We start from the raw sequence: 25,309 nt of genomic DNA on the forward strand, positions 1-25,309 counted from the left end.
GTTTCTATGGTTATAAGACTTCTTATATTAAACGAATGTTATCAATGTTACCTTTTAAATGAAACTATTAACAGCCCCATAAGGTATCCAGGGTGATTATTGCTTTTTAATAGTTTTAGTTATATAGTTAACTGAGGGATAATGGAGTCTGATCTGCCTATAATTATGTAAATAATGGTTTCAGTGAAGTCATTAAGAACTCAGGAGGAGTAGGAGTGTAGCCCACTGGCCTGTACTCTCACCATGGGATTGGAGTCTGAGATGAGGTCCTTCAGAGTGTCCAAGAAACCCTGGTCCTCTACCAGCTGGGCATTGATGTCGTGAAGCTTGGCCACACACACCGCAGCAGTTTTCCTTACATAGGGGTCCTCATCCTTCAGGCATTTGCGCAGCGGCTCACACAAGTACTCCGTGATCTTGTCCACACGGATGCAGCCCATGGTCCTTACTGCCAGTGCTCGGATTAGGGGGTTGGGATCTTCGCAGTCCTGCAGAGTGGAACAACACACACAAATGAAATTGATTACAAGTTACGCATGGTCGAGGTTTCTTCTTCTACCATCTTCCCATTGGCGTTTTCACTATGCTAAAAAACAAAAACAAATTGCATCATTTTTAAATTCAAACTAATGTTTATAAAGTAAACTGCACGTTATTAAAATACCTTAATTGAAAACAAAGAAAAAGGTAACATCAACATCACTCATTGCTTAATTATCCTTGCAAAACTAATTTAATTTATTTATAATATAAATAAAATAAAAACATACCCTGCTAACCTAGAGTACGCAATGGACTCTATAACTAGTATGTGCCCACTGCCCACCCTTAAGTACCTTGACAAAAGTGTTAACTGCCATGATAGCCATGTCCGGCTGGCTCTTTGCATAGTTCATAAGGTACAGATACACCAGCTTCTTCAGCTCCAGGTTGTCTGTCTGCATGCAGTTCACCACATCAGGGAATAGAGCACTGGGTAAGGGGAACAAAAACATTTTTATATACCTGTCATGGAAAAGAGAAGCTGTAGATTGAAGAAAGTAGAAACCTCTTGGGGAGGCCTTCATTCAGCAGTGGATCGATATTGGCTGATGGGGGTGCATAGGTATTTACCTATTAAATAGTTCATAAATTACTATTCATAACAATAGCTGTGTGCAGTCCTCAGATATTCAAAGGATTCAAATAAATCTAATAAAATTTGTCGAATTAAAAAATTAGTCAGGCAGTCGACACATTTTCAAAATAGAGGAAGGTAAACAAGTTCCTCTCCATGAAACAAAAACAAAAGCTTAATAGTCTGGAATTACTTCAAAAGGGCATTAAATAACACTAGACCTATATTTTTTTACTTTGTGAGAAAGAGCTGTCTGTTCACAGCATTCAATTTCAGAGAAGTTCAATTTTAGAGAATTTAAAACTAAAACATCAGCATGTCTTCAGTGACGGAGCTTATTATTTCTTATTTTGTCAATTACTTTTACAATTACAGTTTTATCTAATTATATAAACTTCGTGTCAATGTATTATGCTATGGAAGTGTATTGTTGACATCAGGGGATTTTTTTTTTTTTTTTTTTTTTCCCCTCTTTCTTTTCGGGTGGAAATATGGTTCTGTATTATACAGACGTTTTAAAGCACATACAAATGTGACACTGTTAGCGTTACCTACCATCTTCACAGCTACTGTGCAGAGGTCTCTTATTCATGGTTGTATCAACTAATTGTTTAATTAATTTAATGTAAAAAATAATGTTCTCTTATTATGTGCTTAACAAACAAATTACGATCTCCTGCAACTTCTTTACCATCAACTGCCAAGAAGAAACTGCGTACAACAGCACAGGAAAACAGTTCATAAACTGGATATGGAGCTCAAATTTATTTTGTACATTTTATTTTGTATATTTTATATCATTGGATCTGAACTTCTCAGTGTTTGAAAAAATATAAAGCATTATTTACTCAATTACTCATTATGGTCTTCTGAAAAAAACAAGCCTTTTTGCATAGAAATCTGATCGAATTTGAGGGATCTGTGCCAGTGAGTCCACCCCCCCCTGCTACATCTGTCTGTGTCATTACCCCCCCAGGGACAGCACTGTGATGTGACACGAAAACACTGGCTGTGATGAGTCTGCGAGATGGACACAGGCGTGTAGCCAATAAACTCACTTTTCAAATGATATGAAGATTCAGAGGTTAGCCAATAGCATCTTTGTACAAGAGGAATGCGTAAACCAGCCTTACAGTTTTCAGTAATGCATCAGTGTGTCGAATTCCATAGCATGGAATTTAAAATTTTTCTCCGATAGGTATGCAGAAAGTTGAAGGTTGTGATTCGTATCAATTATAATGTGTAATTCCATTAAAAAATTATGCTACTGCTCTGTAACAAATTACCTGCTTGTGAGAGAAATATTATATTCTGTTATTTACTACGGTGTTGTAGCTTTAAAGTTATTTAGGTTTTTCAACCCAGTTATCAGCATATCGTTCAGTGTATGAAAAGAGGGGAAAAAAAGTGCAATGGTTATTAAGAACATAAAGTTTACAAACGAGAGGAGGCCATTCGACCCATCGTACTTGTTTGTTGTCCATTAGTAACTGATCCAAGGATCCTATCCAGTCTATTTTTGAATGTTCCCAAATTTTCAGATTCAACAACATTGCTGGGTAGTTTGTTCCAGATTGTGACAACTCTCTATGTGAAGAAGTGTCTCCCATTTTCCCGTTTTGAATGCCTTGAAGCCCAATTTCCATGTGTGTCCACAGGTCCGTGTGTCCCTGCTGATCTGAAAAAGCTCCTCTGGTTTGATGTGGTCGATGCCTTTCATGATTTTGAAGACTTGGATCAAGTCCCCACGTAGTCTCTGTTCCAGAGTGAAAAGGTTCCATTCCCTCAGTTTCTCAGAGTAGGACATTCCCTACAAACCTGGAGTAAGTCTGGTTGCTCTCCTCTGAACTGCCTCTAGAGCAGCAATATCTTTCTGTGGAACCCAGAACTGTGCATTGTACAGTCTTAACATTGCTTCCCCACATTGTTTGGATGGGGAAAGTGAGGAGTCCATGTAGACTCCAAGATCTTTCTCATGTTTTACTTCTTCCAGTTCTATTCCTCCCATAGTGTAATTATAGTGGATATTTTTGTTACCTGCATGTATTGCCTTGCACTTGTCCACATTGAATTTAATCTGCCAGGTGTCGGCGCACAACTGAATATTATCCAAGTCCCTTTGAATAGCCTGTGCTGCCGAGATTGTATCTGCTAAGCCACCTATTTTAGTATCATCTGCAAATTTGACAAGTTTGCTAACTATCCCAGAGTCCAGATCATTAATATAGATTAGAAAAAGCAAAGGCCATGGTACTGATCCCTGTGGAACTCCACTAACAATCTTCCTCCAGTCAGAAGCAACTCCTCTTATCGACACAGTTTCCTATACATCAACCTGTTCATAATCCATCTACTTACATTACCCTGAATGCCTACAGCTTCCAATTTGAGGAGCAGGCTTTGGTGTGGAACCTTATCAAAAGCTTTTTCAAAATCTAAGTTTATCATATCATATTGTTCTGGCTCCAGTTAATTGATTTGGAGCCACATAGTGGTGTTTTTCCCCTTCCTGCATTCCAATGTATTAGTATTGGTTTCTATAGTAATTCTCCTACCACTTCTATGCTGACGATGCCCAGATCTTCTTGTCTTTTCCCTCTTTTGACCATCTCATTCCCTCGCATCTCTTCCCGTTTGTCTGCTATCTCTGGCTGGATGCACTCGCACCACCTCAAGCTCAACCTCTCCAAATCGGATTTCCTGTTTTTCTCCCAATCTTCCTCACCTTCTGCTGATCTCTCCATCTCAATCCCCTTGGAATCCACCACACTCTCTCCTTCTGCCGCTAAAAATCTAGGAGTCACCCTCAATCCTGCGCTCTCCTACACACAGCACATCACCACAATGACACGAATCCATCCCTTCCTCAACGACTATTCGACTCAGCTGCTCATCCAGTCACTGGTCCTCTCCCGCCTGGACTACTGCAACTCCCTCCTGGCCAGCCTGCCCGAGACTACTACCCGCCCGCTCCAGCTAATCCAGAACTCTGCGGCCCGTCTGGTATTCTTCTCTGCCCCGATTCGGATACGCTACTCCACTACTCCATTCCCTCCACTGGCTCCTGATACCGGCACGCATTCAGTTCAAGACATTTACCCTCACCTACCGCTGTCTCGACCACACTGCACCAAGCTACCTTCAGTCCCTCATTTCTCCATACATCCCCTCCAGACCACTGCGCTCTTCCGGTACCAGAAGACTAACTCTGCCTCCTCTCCACTCTCCATCCTCCAGAGCCACACCTTCTCATCCCTGGCTCCTAAATAGTGGAACGACCTGCCCACCGAAGTCAAAACAGCAGAGTCCTCGACCTCATTCCGGTGCTTACTCAAGACGCATCTTTTCGGACAGTACTTGTAATATTAGTCCTTTTATCCCCGCTAGATAGCACTTCACAGTTTTATTATGCTTCTTGTGTTTTCAATTTGTTTTCCTCCTTGCTTCCTTTCACGTAGCCCTTGACTGTGACCCTACATCTTGACAGCACTTAGCTTTTACCGTCCAGGATGTAGGACCTCACTTACTGTACTTGCCTGTGTAAATTGTAAATTGGAATTTATAAAATGCATTATATTTTGAATTACTAGGTTTTAGTTAGATTGAAATTGTAATGATTGATGCCTTTTAATTAACTATTTTTGCACTTTGTGTTGCACTTATGTTGTAAGTCGCCCTGGATAAGGGCATCTGCCAAGAAATAAAAATAATAATAATAATAATTTTTGCCCATTAGCGGTTTTATTTCCTCCTTTTTCCTCTTGCTGTTGTAGTCTTGAAAAAAAATATCTTTGCATTAGTTTTAGCTCCAAGAGCTCTGTTTCTTTCTATTTCCCTACTATTTATATTCCTGACACTGAGGCCCAAACATTTCAGGACTTTCCTACCAACAGTTTCCCTTTGTTTTCTTTAATTAGTGGAACATCTCTTCAGAGCTCCCTGCCCCCGATTCATAGTTTAAATTACTCAATTACTCTGCACATACGTTCTCCCAATGTGTTAGCCCCCCTTCCGTTTAGATGTAGACCATCCAGTTTGTACAGGTCCCATCTATCCCAGAAGAAAGACCAATGCTCCATGAATCAAAAACCTTCCCTACACAAAGATTCTGTGCCTTTCCCCAATACGTTTATATGTTTCTTGTTGGATTATTTGTGTCCATTTTGGCCATTTAATGATAAAATAAAAAACAATACCTGTATTGTGTGTATAGTGTATACGGTCAAACAATCATAAAATAACTAATAATTAGGAAGTATAACAGCTCATAATGAAGTCTATTTTATAAACAGTTAGCCTAAGCTATTATCGATTTTACCTTTCAAAGCTTCGGTCCTGACAATCGACAACCTGAAGATAAAGATTAAAGTTTCTAAAAAACGTACAAATCCTGCATAAACCCTGACAAAAATATCAAGCTGGGCTGTATCGACTACATCCATGCTTTCGTCCAGAGCAACCAAGAAGGCACGGAACAGATTTTCACAAAGTTGTGATTTTAAGTCTTATTGCCATGTTGGTTATGCATTCCACAAGAGTATTCCTTAACAAACTTATATTTGCAAAACACTCCTTCTTTTCCAGGCACACAGCCTAGGCTGCTTTTAGCATGCATTTCTTAATAAAATCACCTTTTGAGAATAGCTTTGCAGCACATGCAATCTCTTTGGAAATCAGGTAACTAGCCTCCTCAGCACTATCACTCTTTTTTGTGGAAAATACTTTGTTGTGACTGAATTGCCTGAATTGGTCATTTAAAGAAAAAAAAAATCTGTGTGGTCCCTGTTGTTAATTTGGAGTACTTGGTTCTCTGTGTTGCATCATAAAGATGACAAACATTATACTCTTTCATAGCGGCCACATATGCATTGCAAATAAGACATGGCTTTGCCATCAAACTCAGCAAAAATATTATTAATCTGTCCATCATTTCTGAAAATTTCTCTGCACGTCATCTGCTTTTCTTTTGGGTGGCATCCTGAAAGCTAGTAGTAACTGCTGTGCAAAAATTACTAATAAAAGTGAAAATTACTAATTAGCAAAACCGCCATTAAGCACAATCCTCCTTCAACAACATCATGTGGTGAAAAAGCCCTACGAGAACCACAGGAAGCGTAAACCAATGAACATGCATTTTACTAAAGCTACACCACTAAACCGTAGAAATTACTTTTTGAAGACTATTTGCAGATTGGAGTTTACTAATCAATGTAACTTAATATTACCATGTATCATGTTGTTGAAGCACATATGAAGCGCACTGACAATGACTGACAATTTGTTGGAAATTACAGACTTGTAAGAAACACATTCTCTTAAAATCATACAACTCGCATTCTTGGGGAAAGCTTCTCACAGGCCACAGAAAATCTGTTCACAAATGGCCTGTGGGCCACACGTTTGACATGTCTGTTCTAGATAGACAAATGAAGTGAAAAACAATTAATACCATCACATGGGATTAAGACCTTCCTTTCATGTCACGAGAACCATTTCTTCCTCGAAGACAAATTGACCAATAACTGTCCCTGACAATATTCAATTTTCAATGCATGGGACAGAGCCTTCTCTAGGTTGTCATGAAAAATGCCTATGCAGAAATTTGAGGAATAATGGTGCATAAACAGAGAATTTCATGCATTTCATATTTCAGGGCCAAATTCACAACTCCCTTAGCAGAGGGCACCTGTAAAGCAACCAAGCCAGAATGCAAGTAGGTCTCCTTTACCTGAAATTTGGGATGCACCGATCCGATACTGGCACTGGAAATTGAGCCGATACTGTCCAAAAATACGGTTTTGGCATTTGGAGTCTATACTAATCTGATGCCATGAGTAGCGTCCTACTTTTTTCTAATGCAGTTATTCCAAAATCCTGCCCCGTTTCTGCTAGGAGCATGTTCTAGCTTAATAATTCCACATCATTGGTCAAGAGCTTGAGAGCACTGACTGGATAGATTCGGAGAGCCTCACTCAAAAAACGAGGGTTAGTGAGAACGAGCCTGAGACTCACAGCATAATGACTTGTTCAGGTATTTTATACGAGTGCAATATCCTAGCGTTGCGGATCCTCTCTATATTAGGATGTGCTCCGTGCTTGTCAGATGTGATCAATGGACTTCAGACACCCTGCCTCGTTTAAAAACACTTAATATGAGTGTGTTTCGAGGTCCTTCTTATAAACAGTTAGTGCTCTTTATCAATCTTACATCTTGTACAGTTATTGCTGATGGATCTTCAGTATTTGAACATCATATAACCTTTCCTTTCCTTATAAGCTCCATACACACAAATGATAAACATTAGACATTGTCTGATTAAAATGGAGGTATTTACCTTGATTTTTAGCCTGGCATCTGCCGCAGGGAATCCGATCTGGGAGTGTTTAGGTTTACAAAATGTAAATTGTGTTCAGTCTATATAGGTCAATGAACTGAAAGCAGTGCAGTAACTGATGATCCTGTTAATTCACTGCTTTTCAGACTCTTAGACACAGTTTACACAGTTGCAGCTACACTCTGTACTTGTTTTGTACTTGAATAATTGTAATTTCTATACCATTTTGAATACTGCACACTTTCTTGTATTGGTATTTGTATTCGCATTTTATATTTTTAATTTTATTGTTTTCTATAGAGCGAACCCGTTACGTGACCTACTTTCGGGATGCCCCCTGCTTAGTAGACAAGTCCTGCACTGACTGCATTAAGTTACAGAGCTTCAAAAGAAAAAGACCATCTAAATCTGTGACTAATGCTAAGAAAAAGGTACAATAATCATGATAAGTGATAACCAGACAAAGTCATTTAACTACCATGAAAATTAGTGTTTGTTTTATATAATGATTCAGTTCCATTAAAAACAAAAACAAAATTATAATGTTATATCAGTTTTAGTTAGCCATTTATTTAGAATGCAATTAAAATATTTGAATTAAAGAATATCAGTTGTGAAAAAGAAAATCCCTATCATGTTATATTGTTACTGTTGCTTTCATTGCTTTTGCAGGCTATCTATACTGGTCAATATGATCAGAGCCATGTTCAACAGGATAAAGTTTTCATTATTGAATAAACACATTTGTTAACCATCATTTCAAGGGGTATTTGGCAAGCTGATCAGGATCATGGCGGTGTGATGCAATAAACTATCAATGATTAGAGAACAGTGCAGATCCTAATCAGAATGCATAAATGTGCAGGCTGATTCGGATTTCAACTGAATGCTTCACAAAATGTAAGCAATATTGATTAAAATTATGATTGGTATTATTATGTATATCTTAGCAGACACCCTTATCCAGGGCGACTTACAAATTAGTTTAATAAATACTTCATCAAATCGAGATTGGAACCTGACAGAAAAACATAATTAAGTTTAAACTTAGTGACGGAATGCATAATAAATTATATATATTTTAAATCAAATAAACTTGAATTTCTAGATATGAGCAGTTGATTGTAATATCTGACTTGGTAAATTGCCACAAGTTTTTTCACAGAAATAAATATGAGTTTGAACACATCTCAACTTTTACTTCCATATTTACACATAATAAATGTCTAGGACATCACTGATGACATTGTTGAGTTAGTTGAAAGGCACAACAGAATCACACACACTCATAAGTACACAGCAGACTAAGACCATTGACCAATGAATCGCTTCGCTTGTCCTCCAACATGGTGGTGACAGGTATTTGTGACATCACATGTGTTTGCTCTATACTAGAACTGTTATATATTCCCATTTGAATGGTCAGTTTATGACGAAATAGTTTTGTTTTATACATACGTGAAAATGTATTAGTTACTTTAAATATCTGGTTAAGATTGAGATAGTTGTTAGAAAGTTGTATGGCATACAATTCAGTCATAGTTTTTTACTGGTTTATTGTAGTTAATGTTGTAGTTACTGTTTTAACTTGGTGTGTTTAAAACCCTAGTATTGGATCGGTACTCGTTATTGGCAGATATTTAATATTCAGTACTCAGAATCAGTGCATCCTTACCTGACATCCTTGCCCACTGTCATGGACGCGATCACTTTCTTCACAGCCTCCTTTTTTTTCTCCTTCTTGTCGCTGTTCAGCTCTGCCTTGAGCTCAAAGATCTCTCCTAAGGGGACACACAGCCAGTTAAAAAGCTTTTGGCATGAGAAAAATAATGCCACATGTAATTATCACTGAATGAGAAATTAAAACAATGCAAAACTCATCCAATTGATGTACATAAACCATCCGAAGGAACGTTTCCACAAATGTAAAAGTTTAGAATGAGTGAACACCCTGGTTTATAGGGGATTCATTTCTACTACACTTCCTCTTTAGATTTCCATTTGTAAAGTACTGCTAAATTAAAGTATGAAGGTGAGCAATCTAGAAACTGGATTTGCAATTGAAGACTTGACATTGTCAATAAAGTAGATCTGCAAAACTAAGTAATCAACACAATTACTGACATATTTCTAATATTTTTCATATATCTAAACTGATGCAAAGTTCACATACAAATAGTTACAAATATTATTGTCGTTAAGATAAATATAAATTACAGAACTGTACTGCTGAAAGAGGGGAAAAAAAAGCATTGCCATTATAAAGTCATGTGCTGAATAAGTGGTAAATGTTTAAATTCTTGTATATTGTTTTGCAAAATATTCAAAAATAAAGTAACAGACTTCCATAAAACCAGAAGGTTAAAGGTTAAAAGGGGTAATTTTCTTATGAACAAGTTAACATACTGTGAAGACAAGTTTCTAATCTTATTAAGAAAACCTTAAGCTGTGCTATTCCTGATCTGCCTTTAATTGTGATTGGCTTATGTATCTTTAGCCACAGTCACCAGGGATGACACATTTTGAAACAGTTTACAAATTACATGATTTTAACATTAAGTGTGAGTATGGTTGGTTAAAACCTTCCTTTTTTAATTGTCAAGGACAATCCTACACAAAGCAATAATTCCTAAAAACAATAAAATGTCATTTGAAAATTGAGCATAAAAACTCAGGGGACCTAACTAAATATAAACATAAATAATAACACAAAAATGTATCCTACCGGTAACATTTAGGGTAGATAACTAACAGCCTGTTAATAACATTGGGACTGCAAAAAGGTCAAAGTGGACAAATGGTACTAATGAAAATGTTCAGCGGGTTATTTCATATATTTCTTATTTCATATCCAAGTGTGTATGCTCATGCGAGTTCTAGGCCTTTTTTGCCTTTTTACCTTGCTAACATTCTCTAGTTTTTCAATCAACAACTACTTAAATATTAAAAGGGCATAATGCTTCATTACCAAATGTTAAAAAGTATGCAACAATGCTGCTTTGTTGCTCAATCAGTTCCAAGATGCTTTTTATTGACAGAGCTTGTTTGCCTTGTAAATCTAAGCAGGAATAACCAATGAGAATGAAGAAAAATACAAAACAATGCAAAACAAAGTGACAGATAAATTATGAATATAGTACATTCGGCATGTAAGAAATAAAGCTCTTCCTGTATTTGGAAACATGCTAAAGTATTTATGTCCTCAGCTGTAAAGGTTTAATCACACTGTGTAAATGTGTGATTATACATTCATTGTGCATATATACACACATATGCATGTAACATATTGCATTTTGATAACCTTAACCCTTGTACCCAGGCACCTTGGATGGACTTAGTTACATAAAGAGACAATAACTGTAAGATAAGATTAATTTGTGTACTGAACTGAAATGTCTAACCATCTCAACTGCAAAATGGATGGAAAATGTATACAGTGGGTGTATCAATCTCATGTGTTGTGATAAGGCTACCTCCAAGACATGAGTTGTGAACTGTTAAGTTATCATGGGCAGCAGTGTGGATGTGGTTAGAGCTCTGGTTGTGTGTTCAGTCCCAGATGTGGGACACTGCAGTTGTACCCTTGAGCAAGGCAATGTACCTACATTGATCCAGTAAAAACACAGCTGTATAAATGGGTTATTGTATGTAAAAATAATGTGATATTGTATACGATTAGATAACGTTTTCTTAAGAAACTGTAACACTAGACAGTTGAACCTAGAGAAACCACGGGTCAAAAAAATCATTTTAATTTTCAACCTGAGACTAAACTCTGATGCTGGGGGTGAACTCACTCCTGAGAGACCAGGGTTAAGATTTCCAACCAGGAACAAAGCACTCACCTCGGGTTAAAAAACAATAATGTAAATTGTAACTAGTGTATTGTAGTGCAAGGAAAATGTGAATGCAAGCAGGTCTGAACTCAGTGGTGAGTCACCCCAGAACCGCCCTGGGTTCACTGAATCTGGGATTAGATGGTATAGTACAGGGGTGGCTAACCCTGGTCCTGAAGAGCCGCAATCCTGCAGGATTTCCAGGTCTCTCTTCATTACCAATCAATGGATATCTTGAACACAGGGACATTTTGCCTAATTAAGACCCATAATTGGTGCAATTAAACAGTTACCGATCTGGATAAAACAAAAACCTGCAGATCCTGTGGCTCTCCAGGACCAGGGTTAGCCATCCCTGGTACAGTGTGAAAATAGCTTTAGGAGGCACATTTTCATTCCACCTCTTATTTACTTATCTGACATATTAAGATATTTGATGTGAATCACGACTGTTTCAATACTTTAAACCACTAGGGATATTAAGTTACTCTGCCTGTCCACACCTGAGGTTCTGAAGCCTACAGGAACAAGAATGATCAGGAGCTACTCCTATTAATCTCTGCAGCCTATGCTGCATTTCTGTGACAATGCTCATGAAATAACACAAAGGGCAGAAAAGAGCACAGAACACAGAGAGCTGCAATCTGGAGAATACATTTCTCTATATAATTTCCATAGAATGATTTGCTGTGAGTACAAAATCATCATCATTTTGCAGCATCAGTACATCAGAAATAGTAACTAAGCCTTACAATGCTCCATTTAAATATTAGGGCTTGTTCAGGAGAGAAGCCGGAAAACCTTTAGATTTTGCATGACAGTTAACACACAAAAATAAGGATAGAGATTCAGAGCATTTACAGTTTAAAAAAAATAATAATGGGAAAGCAGCACAAGCTTGTATAAATAAACAGAAATGTGATTAAGCATTGCAGATAATTTACCATAGTAAAGTTCATATTCCTCAATTTGTCTAAAGTTTTGACCAAAAATATAATGGAATATAAAGCTAATCAGCAAATGACTGCCATACCTTTCTTTGTAGTTGTGAAATACTTGGAGTCAGTCATTTTGTCTGCAAGGTTTCAGTTCTCCTGAAAGAAAAAGGGAGAAGGTTGGTGAGACTGAACAACAAGACTGAGACTTGTAATTTTGATAAATAGAGGACTTCCAGGAAGCTTAGCTGAGGGGTGTATAATATATATTACATACACGTCCCTCTGACACGAATGACCTCGTAACACAAAGGCAGGAAAAAATAAAACTTTAGCAAGCTATGCAAATCTAAGAGCACAGTTACTATCTCCATTAGGATTGAAGAGGTAGTGGCATAGCTACAGAAGTTACCCCTGCTGGTCAGTAATTTCATAATATTCTGAAGTTCATCTTCCTTTCCAGATTTTTTACTTTGTTTGCTTAATTTCCTTCTGTGCATGATCTTTCTGCACATTCCAAAATTCCCTAGGGTTGTGTTCAATGGTTCAAGGTTAATTCCAAGACATATCTGAAGGCAGTTCGATTAGTTGGGTCTACCTGGGGCGCAGCTACAAAAAAACGTGAAAGATGTATATATACACATTTAATTTATACTAATAATCGTATATTATATCCACGAGCTACAAATAAAGCAAGAGTCAAACCAGACAAAAAAAATGCAATACAGCAGTACAGTGAATACAGACAAAAAGTAAGCCCGAAAACAAGCAGGTTAGCCAATAAAGGGGAGCAAGCAATAAAAAAATAAAATAATAAAATAAAAGGCTAAAAGGATTAAAAAACAAAGACATTTCTTTAAACGATCATGTGTAGGGGCACTCAGATATGAGATCAAATTAGTGCCATAAATATTAAATTGAAAATAAAATAATTTAAAACTTTTTTTTAATTTAAAAAAAATTAGATTGCAAACGGGGCTGAAGAAATTCGCATTTTTACAATGACATATAAAAATAAAACGTATCGCACACAAATTACACGTCACCATGAAGACACAAAAGCAGAGTGCATGTTTCAACGTTACTTTATTTGAAAGTGCAAATATTTGTAAATGTAAGTCACACGTTTGTTGTTTATCTGTGCTTAACCACATTCTAGCTACATCAGACAGCAGGTAGCATTCATGCCCAGCTCATCCGCAATAGCTTGCCATATATTGTCGGCCTACATAAAAAAAAAAATGGACAGACGCATCTCGAATTCACGCTTATAGAAAAAATGTGATTTCGCATTCATTTGAATCTGTTTTACTTTGATTTCAACTTTGTTTGGACAGTGTCGTCTATGAAACGTACGGTACTCTGAATTGAAACTAGTTGAGTTTAATACACTTCGATTTTATTGAAAACGCACGCGTTCAATACAATAATTTCGGAAACATTAATTCATTCAGATTAAGCCGAAACGTTGATCGTTGTAATTCATCAATTCCACACAAAATCTTCTAGTCCTACAGGTATTCAGTATTTTTTCCCTTTGAGAACCTCATAATATATATTTGTAGACTTGTATTGCCATAATAACTGCATGGGAAATAGCCAGTTTGTACATTTCTCTCTTAGTTGGATTATGTTTTTTTTATTTTAAATGGATTTCTAAATCCAACCACTTTGAATTGAATCATATTGTATCACATCAAATTGACTCAAAGCTGAAACAAATCATATCATTCATTTTTCTAAACTTATCTTTCCTGTATCTTATAGGTGACATCTAGATGCATATCGAATAGTCAGAGGGAAAGATACAAACCCCTAGTCAATTGTATAGTTCTTCGTGGTTAGACACACAGGTGATTTAATGGGTTTACTTTATTTTTCATTATATATCAAAACAGTTTAGCACCTTTCAAACTGAAGATTAAAACAGCTTAGTGTTTTGAAAACAACAGGCACATTTACACTGCCATTTCTGATCCAGATCCAATGCATTGGTAGCGTTTGATCAGGATCAGAAATGGTAGTGTAAACGCTCGACAATCGGATGAAATACATTGGTAGCATTTGATCCTGGCAGCGTAAACAAGTTCCGGCATGCACTGTGATGGTGTTTGTTTTAGAGACAGGCAGCAGACAGTCTTCACATCAGTGGAGCAGAAGGGAGAACACTTCCCTACTGATCATATAATAAATACAATATTGTTAAAACTAACACAAAATGACTTACATTATAAAAATATATATTGTATTTTTTTATTTTCAATGCTTCGGTTGAGAAAAAATATGCAAGTGTGTTACTTTACTTGTTATAATAACTCGTAACGTAACAAGATCAGTACAATTTTCGATACAGCCCTGTGTTCTAATACTAATAGAGACATTTTAAATATAGCCAACATATAATTAAATGTGGTCCTACATGGACATGTCCGGACACATCCATGTTTTGTGGACGGTTAACTATCTGGTGTTAAAAGTTTGTTTGTGGACTTACTTGCTTTCCCAGATTGGCAGGAACTGTTTTGTTAATGATTGATTGACAGTTGTAAAAGATGGCCGTGGGATCAGACCTTTTGCAAATACATCAAAGGAAGCCATTTGGTTTCCGCATCCCACACCTTCCCCCAGGAAGACAAGCACAAACATTACAAGGGAGAGACCTGACCTCAAGACAACACTTTTGGAAACCTGTGACTGACCCTGCCCAATGAACCACGTCATGCTTCCTTTTCTTCATTTTCACCTGTCTCGGACTCTTAAGTTTCCTCTCTCCTCCTACGTCACAAACCTACAACGTGTGCCCTGGACCCTCTCCCTTCTTGCTTCCTCCAAGCGACCACTCCTGATCTACTCCCCTTCATCTCCTCCCTCCTCAACTCCTCACTTCTCTGTTTCCCCTCTGCATTTAAACAAACTGCTATCATCCCACTCCTCAAGAAACCAACCCTTGACCCCACCTCTCCTCAGAACTACTGCCCTGTATGCCTACTCCCCTTCCTCTCAAAGACTCCCGAGCGGGCGGTCCACCATCAGCTCTCTGCCTTTCTGTCCATCCTCTGCAACTGGAATCCACAACACTCTCTCCTTCTTCTTCTGCTGCTAAGAATCTAGGAGTCAGCCTCGATTCTGCGCTCTCCTACACCCAGCACATCACGATGATACATACCTGTAGATTCTTCCTGAGCAACATACACCGAATCCATCCCTTCCTCACCGACTACTCGACTCAGCTGCTCGTCCAGTCACTGGTCCTCTCCCGCCTGGACTACTGCAACTCCCTCCTGGCCAGCCTGCCTGCGACTACTACCCACACACTGCAGCTCATCCAGAACTCTGCGCCTTGTCTTGTATTCTCTCAGCCCCGATTCGCACATACTACTCCACTGCTCCGCTCCCTCCACTGGCTCCCGATACCGGCACGAATTCAGTTCAAGACATTGACCCTCACCTACCACTGTCTTGACCACACTGCACCAAGCTACCTTCAGTCCCTCATCTTCCCATACATCCCCTCCAGACCACTGCAGTCTTCTGGTGCCAGAAGACTAACTCTGCCTCCTCGCCACTGTTCCAGAGCCCGCCTCCTTCTCATCCCTGGCCCCTAAATGGTGTAACGACCTTCCCACCGAAGTCAAAACAGCAGAGTCCTTGACCTCCTTCCAGCGCTTACTCAAGACACATCTTTTCAGACAGTACTTCACAACATTTTACCATGCTTCTTGCATTACTAATACTTATATTATTGATTTCCCCCTTGCTCCATTTCCCACAGGCCTTGACTGTGACCTAACATCTTGACAGCACTTAGCTTTTACTTTCCAGGATGTATGACCTCACTTACTGTACTTACCTGTGTAAATTGGAAGTTGTAAAAGGTATTATACCTTGAACTGCTTTGTATCATGTAAATCTGAATTTGTAATGTTAGATGCCTTGTACTGAACTGTATTCTTGCACTTTGTATTACACTTATGTTGTAAGTCGCCTAGGATAAGGGTGTCTGCCAAGAAATAAAAATAATAATAATAATTTGTGACTCCTTGGTGTCCTAAATTCTTGGTTTCCAAGAATTGGTATATTCAAATGCATTTAATCAATTTAAACTTTTGCATTAATTGTTTATAAATGTATACACTTTAAATTAAACTATGCTTACTGGGAGAGCCCTCATTTATTTCTGGTTTAATTTTACATTTATTAAGGCTGAAGTAATAATCTCTAGCCAGCTACCTGGAGCTCTGCAACAGATTTAAGTAAACATTGAGAAGATGTTTACTTAACGTGGCGTGGTCACATATGTGAAAGTCTAGCATTTTGAAATGGTTTCTTTTGCTTGGATGTCCATTTATAAATAACTAACTTGAATTTCTGTATCTCTTTGGGGATTAGTGTACTGTAATCAGTTAAGGTCTACCATGTGCTGGCTCAGTTTAAGTTGCTAATTAATTATTTGTTAATTGCACTGCTGAATGCATGTGATCACAATGCAGTGTAACAATTGAGAAGGCTTTGTTACAGTATTCATACATAGAGTTCAAATCTTGACAGTCCTGTCTGGCAGGTTGTGTGACAGGGAGATTAAAGTCATGGTTGTGCAGAGAGCAAGTACAACAATATCTAATGTCTCAGTCTTCGATCATTTTATTTTGCCTCACCTGCCTGATTTTGCTTTTCAGTGTCCCCAGTCAGTATCATTGTGCATTCTTTGTGTCCTGACAGACATCTATTCCAATGATCTACACCAGTTTCTAGTGCAGCTGCAGGTTATTACGCACTGCTATACAATTTAAAAAGCCAGCATTGATAAATTATAAATCATGACATGCCCTCAACGCGGTGAAGCAGTATACCATTTACTGGCATAGCCCTAGTCAAGCTTATCCCATGGAATGCAAAAACTAACGTGACCAGGTACATTTTTTCACTATTAAAAAATTGGTGTCACACTGCCAAATGAAAGGGTCACAAATGCAAGGGTTTTGGTTGCAGCATAGAACCCTGGCTTATCAATTTCTGAATACTACCCAATTTCTACCCAAATGCCTTTTCTTGATTAAATATTAAAACATTTAAACCAATGCTTTCCATTTAAAATACTTTTTAAATATGAATGTACCTGAATTTGGAAAAAGTTACCCAAAATATACATAGTATAAACTGGTGATGAGTTTTTCAAAACAATGTTTCAGTCCTCTGGACTCAGATATTCCACCTGAAAGCACCAGCAATGGTCTAATAAAGTTGAGTTAGGGCCTATACAAAGCAACAGATTTTAAAATTAAAATCAGCCAGCAGCTTTGTGGATTTTTAGGAGATACATTTGTAAGGAAAAAAGTTACTTGCAACTATCTGCACCAATGCAAATTACATCTGTTTTATTTGCATCAGTTAGTCTATCCATGGAATTTTCTAAAGGCTATTAAAATGCATTACAGACAAAAAAATTGGTACGTTTATTAAAGAATCCAAGTTTTAAGGTACATTTTACAAGAACAACCACATTTTTGTGGTTAGACTATGATACTGTTGAAGTCTATTCCGTTTCATTTAATATTGTACACAATTGTAAGGTGGCTGTCACTTTTAAAATCTAGGTAAATGTAAAATACAAATTTTCACAAAAGCATTTTCTTCCCATTACCAAAACAGTCAGTATAACTGGCAGACTACATTTAGCCTATTTCATGATATTGACCTATGGCAGAAGCTTTACAAAACTTGTAGATGAATGCAGATGTTATGACATCTTATCTAAAAGGTTAAATGGTTTTATACGCCAATATCGTAACATTAATATCGTAAAACGGGTTTCATATCAATTTTCTTTTCCCCCCTGAATACATTGCTACATTTGTAAACCTATCAACCAGCACCCATACCTCCTGGTCTGCAGCTGCAGTGCAATGGGTCTGTGCACTTTATTCGAGATGATGTAGTTGCCTCATATAAAAGTTAAATATTTAGTACATAGATAAATAATAGTATCACAAAGTGAAATGTAAAGGTTTCGATGTATATGTATAATTACTATGGAGGGTCTTATTTCAAATTAGACAAACACCTTATGTGCAAAGTTCAACTTGCGTCGACAACATCGTATTGTTTTAAAGTTAGTTTAATATCGAATCTCATTTACAACATACTACTAACAGTAACACCGACCTGACCACTGTGAACTAAAAAAATACAATGTTGTACATTAGCTGAGCATTCAATCCCGTTTTGTACTCAGACACGTACTGTACAAATTATCAGGCAATGAATGAACCTGAAATAGCAAAGAGAACCCCTGGCACTAGACGTGACCTTATAGTATTCGTGGGAGTGAAAAAAAAAAAAAAGGCCAGTCGCCTAAAATGTGTTAATAATAAAGAACTGTCGGAATCAGTTTGTCTCCGCGTTTAACTACAAAGCAAAAGAGAAGGGGAATATCATTTACAGCATTACCGTAGATCTGTGTACAATTCGGCCTTCCCTCCCACTTTTGTAGGTAATGCAATCATCTGATCTACACTTCCGGAAACTCGCTTCCGCAAAGTTTAAATTAGTATATTTCCTAAGATAAAACGTCCTATACACTGGGTCCAGAAGGTTTTATAAAGCGTCACCTCTCTTTGTTTTTCCACTGCAGCACCGGTCCGGTATGTTCTTGTGCCTCGTGGATGGATACCGATTGAAGTCGGACAAACACTCGGCTTTTCGAGCTCAGATCTCCAAAATGTCTGACTGTGCTACGCTGTCACCTGCTAGGCGGAAGAGACAATGTCTAGTACTTCCTGCTCATAGTCTTCTCAATATGACACCTGTGGAACATTTATTCAGTGTGAATAGATTGCTCATAATATTCAAGGCAAACTATTATGTCACGTGAAATAAATAAATAGGCTAATAATATTTCAAAACACGAGTGCCGAAGTTTCAGAATCTTAATGCATGTAATCTCCGATATAAAAACATCTATACAATTGATACGTAAAATGTACATATATAAATTATATATATGTTTTCCTACGCATCCAAAATTTGCTAATACAAGACTTAGCACAATTACAAATGAATGTCACATGTGAAAGATGGAAAAAAAAAACACAAGTCTCTTTTTTAAAGGTATTACAATCAAAAAAGAAATATCACTATGTGGATATTTTACTTAAACACTTATACAAACACATGAGTACATACAGCTCTGGAAAAAATTAAGAGACTCCAAGTTCAGAAATGAGCTGTATATACCAATAATTTTGGTGAGTGCATTGGTTCCCCTCTATTGCACGCATTATGATATACCGACAATATATATATACCTTTACAGTACCCAAAGATTAATTGTATAACTTTGAATTACACCTCTGACCTTTTTAGGGATGAACATCTATAAACATGACTGCAACTAGGTTTCAAAATATTATTAAAACAAGAATAATGAGAATTACATTATAAAACGTTATTGTACATAATTGTGAATTGTGAATGCACATTTTTGGCATGTCCCATTTTCCTTGCTTCTCCACAAAATGAGGCCAGTGAGTGGATCCATGTTTTCTGACATCTGCATTGGCATTACAGTTTTTGGTGATGACATTCTTGTTCTTGCACATTGATAGAGCAGGGATGACCACATCTCCAACCCTTTTTCAGAGTATTTCTGCTAGGTGAAGTTCTCTATTTGGCAGGTTCAAAGCCTGATATTCTCTTTGATAGAGACACTATACATTAAACCTTTTGCCCTATGGTGTAGGTGCCTATGTTGTACTGTATAGTGTTCTAAGTTAAAAACATATTTTTGGTATTATTATGTGGAAAGAATCGTGTCTGGATAACCAAATTAATAGCAAATTGAGAAGGATTATTATAGAAAGAAAAAATAATAGAAAAGGAAAGGTGAAATCAAGTTTCAAGCTTTACAAACTAAATTCAATGTCCTGAAAGGTGCAGTTCCCATTTTGCTGTTTAATATTGACACATACAGAATACCCTAATTTCATACAGTCATTTCAGACAGAACATATCATATCTTACACTTAAGTTAAACTTACAATAAACTGCCCTATTAATTATGAAAAAAGGTAAAATTAAAATCACAAAGGCTCCAGTCACATAACATTTATTTGATACCACCAAGAGACAAATATTGTGACAGTAAGACATTTTTTAAATAAAGATAAAAGAGATTTATGTCTTAAAGTTTAACAAGATAAAACAAGAAATTCCAAAGAATACATTCATAGAAATATAAAAGTAATACTTACAAAGGCAGTATATGAAATACATTTTCCATGTAATGCTGACTTTCAAAGAACAGAATTGCACACAAACCTGGTCAATTCTCCCAGCTGCATTTAAATTAGAAAGAGACAAGTTCATAGAGCAGTGCAGGGGATGTGATAAGAAGAAACCTGAGAAAGAATGGTGGTGAAACAAGCTTAACCAAATATTCACATAAATAATCCTAATAGTGACATTCTCAAGGAAGACTTTGCACTCAGTGCAGGGTCACTAAATTCAACACATCGTAATACAGAAAGAAGCAAGGCAAAAAAATTCTGCAAGCAATCTCAAGCATTTTCACCCTTTGTACCCCGAAGAACAAAATCAAAGGACAATTATAATACAATATTTATAAAAAAATCCTAAATGGTCTATTGAACTATTTTAAGATAGATGTATTATAAAAGTGTGTGTGGGGGGGGGAAGGGGGGAATCTTGCACAACAGAAAGCTGGGGCTTCTGCAGGCATGATTGTCAGTAATACATCACTGTGTATAAAGAAATACTGCTGAGCAATGTTTTCCTGAGCAATGGAATAAGACTAGTTTTTAAAAATGTTTCAACACTACATTGAACATTGAATTGTTGTTGTTTTAATTACTACTACTACTTAATTACTATTACTATGAATTACTATTGGTTTATTTATCTTATTTATTTTGTCCTCAGGGGTGGCATGGTGGTGTGGTGGTTAGCGCTGCTGCCTCACAGCTCCAGGGGTCCTGGGCTTGAGTCTTGGCTCAGGGTGCCTGTCTGTGTGGAGTTTGCATGTTCTCCCTGTGTCTGTGTGGGTTTCCTCCCACTGTCCAAAGACATGCAGGTTAGGTTAATTGGCCATGCTAAAACTGCCCTGTAGGTTTGTGTGTGTGCCCAGCAATGGCCTGGCATCCTGTCCTGAGTGTATTCCTGCCTTGTGCCCTATACCTGCTGGGATCAGCTCTGGTGACCCCCACCAGGATAAGTGATTTTGAAAATGGATGGATGGATATTTTGTCCTCAGTATTTTATCCTCTTGTATCTTCAGTTTTTCATTGTCACCAATTAGTATGGTCTATTGAACTCTTAATGTAATAATTGTATGAATCAGGTCTTTTAAAAATGCTTCCTTGGTTTCCTAGGGAGAAATACACTGTATCATAGAGTAACATGTTTTTTAAGTTCTTCATTGTCTGTTTAAATTTCAAACACCTTTTCTTTCAACTAACATAATCATTCTAACTCTAATATTCAGAGACCTGGTAGTCATCAATTGGTACAGTATTTAGGTGAATTTCTAACCCTTTAAAGATCTTAAAGATAAAAATAGTAAATGTAAGAACAATCAAGTTGTCCTGTATTGACCTGATCTAGCTTGCTTTATGTTAAGGTACAACACTTCAGTTGAAGCAACCCTTCGGGTCCCAGTGAATCAGGCACCCCAGTCAGCGCTTCCAGTAACAGATGAGACTTTTCTGCAGGAGACGAGTGCTCGGGAAGAACAAATTCACAGACACCGAAGTCTGTTAGTTTATCTTCGTTTATTGAAAGTTTCACACAGCCTTTTATACATCTACAAGCAGTATTTCATAGGAGTTTCGGGGCACTCCCGAAACTGGATATCTTCTTGGCATATGTCCGGGGGCAGTTCCAAGACACAGGAAGCGATAATTAATAAGGTATTCTTTATTATTAGTTTAAGCATGGAGACGTTGATATCAAAGACACAGTAAACAAAATTTCATAAGGTTTTCTTTGTAATTAGTTCAGACATGGAAGCGCTGGTACCAAGGACACACTTTACTAATAAGAACGTATTAATAGATAATTATGGTTCGTTACCCAAAGAATTTCCACGGCAGCAGAAATTGCCACACAGATAAGTCTGAGCAGAGAAATCCTAATAAGAGCAGAGAAATCCTAATAAAAACAAGTTTGAACTAGTAACTTAATGGAAAGTTTCTTATATTTTCTAACAGTTATACAGTGGGGATATACAATACATAGGAGACAATTTTACCCCAACACTTTACATTGCAGTGACCAAAGCCAGGAATTCTGAGCCTTCTACCAAATATAATAACTAGACATTAAATGATGTCACATCTGAAAATGATCATCAGGAAACAAAACCCTTTTACTAAGGATGCTGGCACCAGCAAGGTAAATTAGTACAGTTTTTCTGTCAGCTTATCCATTAAGAGCAATCAAGGACACAGTTTTACCATATCTGATTTTATGCCACTATTTCCTTACATTCCAAAACAGGCTCAATTAAAAATGCCTGAATTTACTGATTGTAAGGTCTGTAAGTAATCACATTCATTCACTTTGAGAATGTACTCAACCAATGGGTTGTTACGAAACAGTCTAATTAGTTGTTCGCCCTCTGAAATGAAAGTGCTTTTCATTAATGTTGTTTGAGAAAGAAACAGATCTATCAGATGAACAAAACAGGTTACATTGGAAATATATGTGAATAACAGCTCCATTCATTTTATAGAACTAAAATAAAGTTTGGTCATCTTTAGTGACCACTTCGAGTTATTATGTTAAAATTGGTTTCTGTGGACATGTAAGATATTGCACAGTGTTTGAGCAGCACATTTGCTATCCCAACATGGTGTCTGCATTACCAGTAAGACCCCTGATGTATTACTATGTGGAGTAGTGGTTAGGGCTCTGGACTCTAGAGTGGAGGGTTGTGGGTTTAATTCCAGGTGGGGGCACTGCAGTTGTACCCTGGAGCAAGGTACTTTACTTAGAATGCTCCAGTAAATGCCCAGCTGTTTAAATGGGTACAAAACAAAAAATAATGTGATGTTATAATAATTGTCACCCTGGATATGGGTAGTTAGATCTTGTAAAATATTATATTACCTCCCTTTATATGCTGCCCTGAATGGCACTACATCCCCCAACAGCCTCAGGTGATGATTCACTGTGTGGGGGGGGGGAAGCACATGACCTGCAGGACTCCCCCTATTGGCTGGCACCCTTTGTTGTGGGAGAGCCTAGGGAAGGACAGTGAGCTGGAAGCAAAGAATCAACAGGTAACAAATTTAGGACTTGATTGTAGGATTACAACATGGGCTTGTTGCTGTTTTGTTGTGTTTGTTTTAAATTAGGTACAGGTTTAGAAATGGACCCATTTTAAGTGTTTAAGTTAGGGTAAATGAAAAGCTAGGGTTTGTTTATAGTTTATGTATCTGTCCTTTTGTTTTTACCATCTCCCTGTATATAAACTTTCACTTCCTTCCTGTGTTCAGGGGGACTCTGCCTAAACAGCCCAGGTGCCGTGTCCACCCCACATGGTGTCAGAATATATACCACAGTCCTTGACCACCTACTAAAGACATCTGTTCAGACTGTACCTGCAATACACCAGCTTTATCTCCTGGGCTACTCGGCACTCTTTCTATTTTGCACTTCATTACATATCTTTCCTTATGCTACTGCATACTTGTGTATTGTTAGCACTTCTATTGTGTACTTGTGTGACTTATGCTATGCCTTCCCCTCCCTTCAGCACACACCTAATGTATTTTGTACTGATTGTATTACTGCATTTTCAAAAGGTTTCTTGTGCAAACTAATATATAAAATACAATAAATTATATTTCACGTGAAAATGCGTATGAAGTTTTGTACTCATGATGTATTTTTAGTTTTTTATGCAAATATATTACATTTTAAAGAAACCTTTAAGCAAGGTTGCTGTCCTGAATGTAGAAACACTTTTAAACATATTTTAAAGTCCATCCTAGCAGTGGGGGTTGTGCATGGCTATACTTCCCCCTGGCATTACTGTGTAATATGACATGACACAATCACACTGAATCGAAAAAAACTTTGATAAATTGACACAATGTGGTAATAGTTCCTCTGTTGTTTATTGGCACCAACGAGCAAGTGGCAATAGTTACATGTTTTTTGGATGGAGTAAGTGTTATGTTTGACCACACAGTGTGAATGTTGTCTACAACTGGTTCACATTTAGGATTGTACTATTAATAAATCTCAACTCTTTCACAATATGAACAAGGATATTCTTATCAAATCTGTTAAGCTCTTGGTTGCTGTTGAAATGACAGAATCTTTCTTTGGCAGAATCACATTTACTGAGATGGTATGACATAATAACACACATTAATCTATTCATAATTGTTCTGAATCATTTCACATGATTAAATCACTGGAGATAATTTTCATGTGTACTTTTATTTATTATTATTATTACTTGATGTCTTAGCAGACACCCTTATCCAGGGTGACTTACAATTGTTATAAGTTATCACATTATTTTTTACATGTACCCATTTATACAGCTGGGCATTTACTGGAGCAATCTAGGTAAAGGACGTTGCTCAAGGGTACAACAGCAGTGCCCCCACCTGGGATTGAACCTACAACCCTGTGCTCTATAGTCCAGAGCCCTAACCACTACTACTGCCCATGTAAAGGGTAATAACTATTGGGTGGATGACCATTTATTCCAGGATGAGCATTAAGTCTGTTGAAAGAGTTACAATGATGATATGCTTTATTATATCTTACACAAGTGCACATTTCTACTCCCACATGCTAAACTGTTGCAGTGTAATTCTTTGTGAGATCACAGCACCATCTGGTGACTATCCTGAAGTTTTTTTCTTGTCTTACTCCTAAAGATTAAAAGCCTCACTATTACAATAAAGCAGGTCTGCAGTAGCCTAGTCTCAGCTCAACAACAATTATACTTATGAGGGTGGCGGCTAGTGTAACTGTTTTTGGGAAATAATATGGCACATACAATAAAGACCACAGAACATTTTTGAGTTGTAAAAGAAAAGGAAAACACAG

General features: G+C 37.3%; 1 protein-coding gene across 6 annotated transcripts in view; it reads right to left on the reverse strand.

Annotated features, from left to right (window-relative positions):
• ap1b1 (adaptor related protein complex 1 subunit beta 1) overlaps window positions 1-20,594 on the reverse strand; it is a 104,001-nt gene extending 83,407 nt beyond the window's left edge. For 4 of the 6 annotated variants that reach the window (XM_066689636.1, XM_066689635.1, XM_066689637.1 and 1 more), the window contains exons 1-5: window positions 18,832-18,985; window positions 12,322-12,382; window positions 9,128-9,233; window positions 837-972; window positions 243-488 (exon numbers count right to left, since the gene is read on the reverse strand). In XM_066689636.1, coding sequence (XP_066545733.1) covers window positions 243-488; window positions 837-972; window positions 9,128-9,233; window positions 12,322-12,358 — 525 coding nt within the window. In that variant the 5' untranslated portion in view covers window positions 12,359-12,382; window positions 18,832-18,985. Of the gene's footprint in view, window positions 1-242; window positions 489-836; window positions 973-9,127; window positions 9,234-12,321; window positions 12,383-18,670; window positions 18,703-18,831; window positions 18,986-20,472 lie in introns of those variants that run through there. The other 2 variants (XM_066689634.1, XM_066689633.1) reach the window with 2 other exon arrangements.
• Window positions 20,595-25,309: the final 4,715 nt, after the last annotated feature.

The sequence above is a fragment of the Amia ocellicauda genome, chromosome 17 (assembly GCF_036373705.1).
Source record: "Amia ocellicauda isolate fAmiCal2 chromosome 17, fAmiCal2.hap1, whole genome shotgun sequence".
In the NCBI taxonomy this organism is placed as follows: domain Eukaryota; kingdom Metazoa; phylum Chordata; class Actinopteri; order Amiiformes; family Amiidae; genus Amia; species Amia ocellicauda.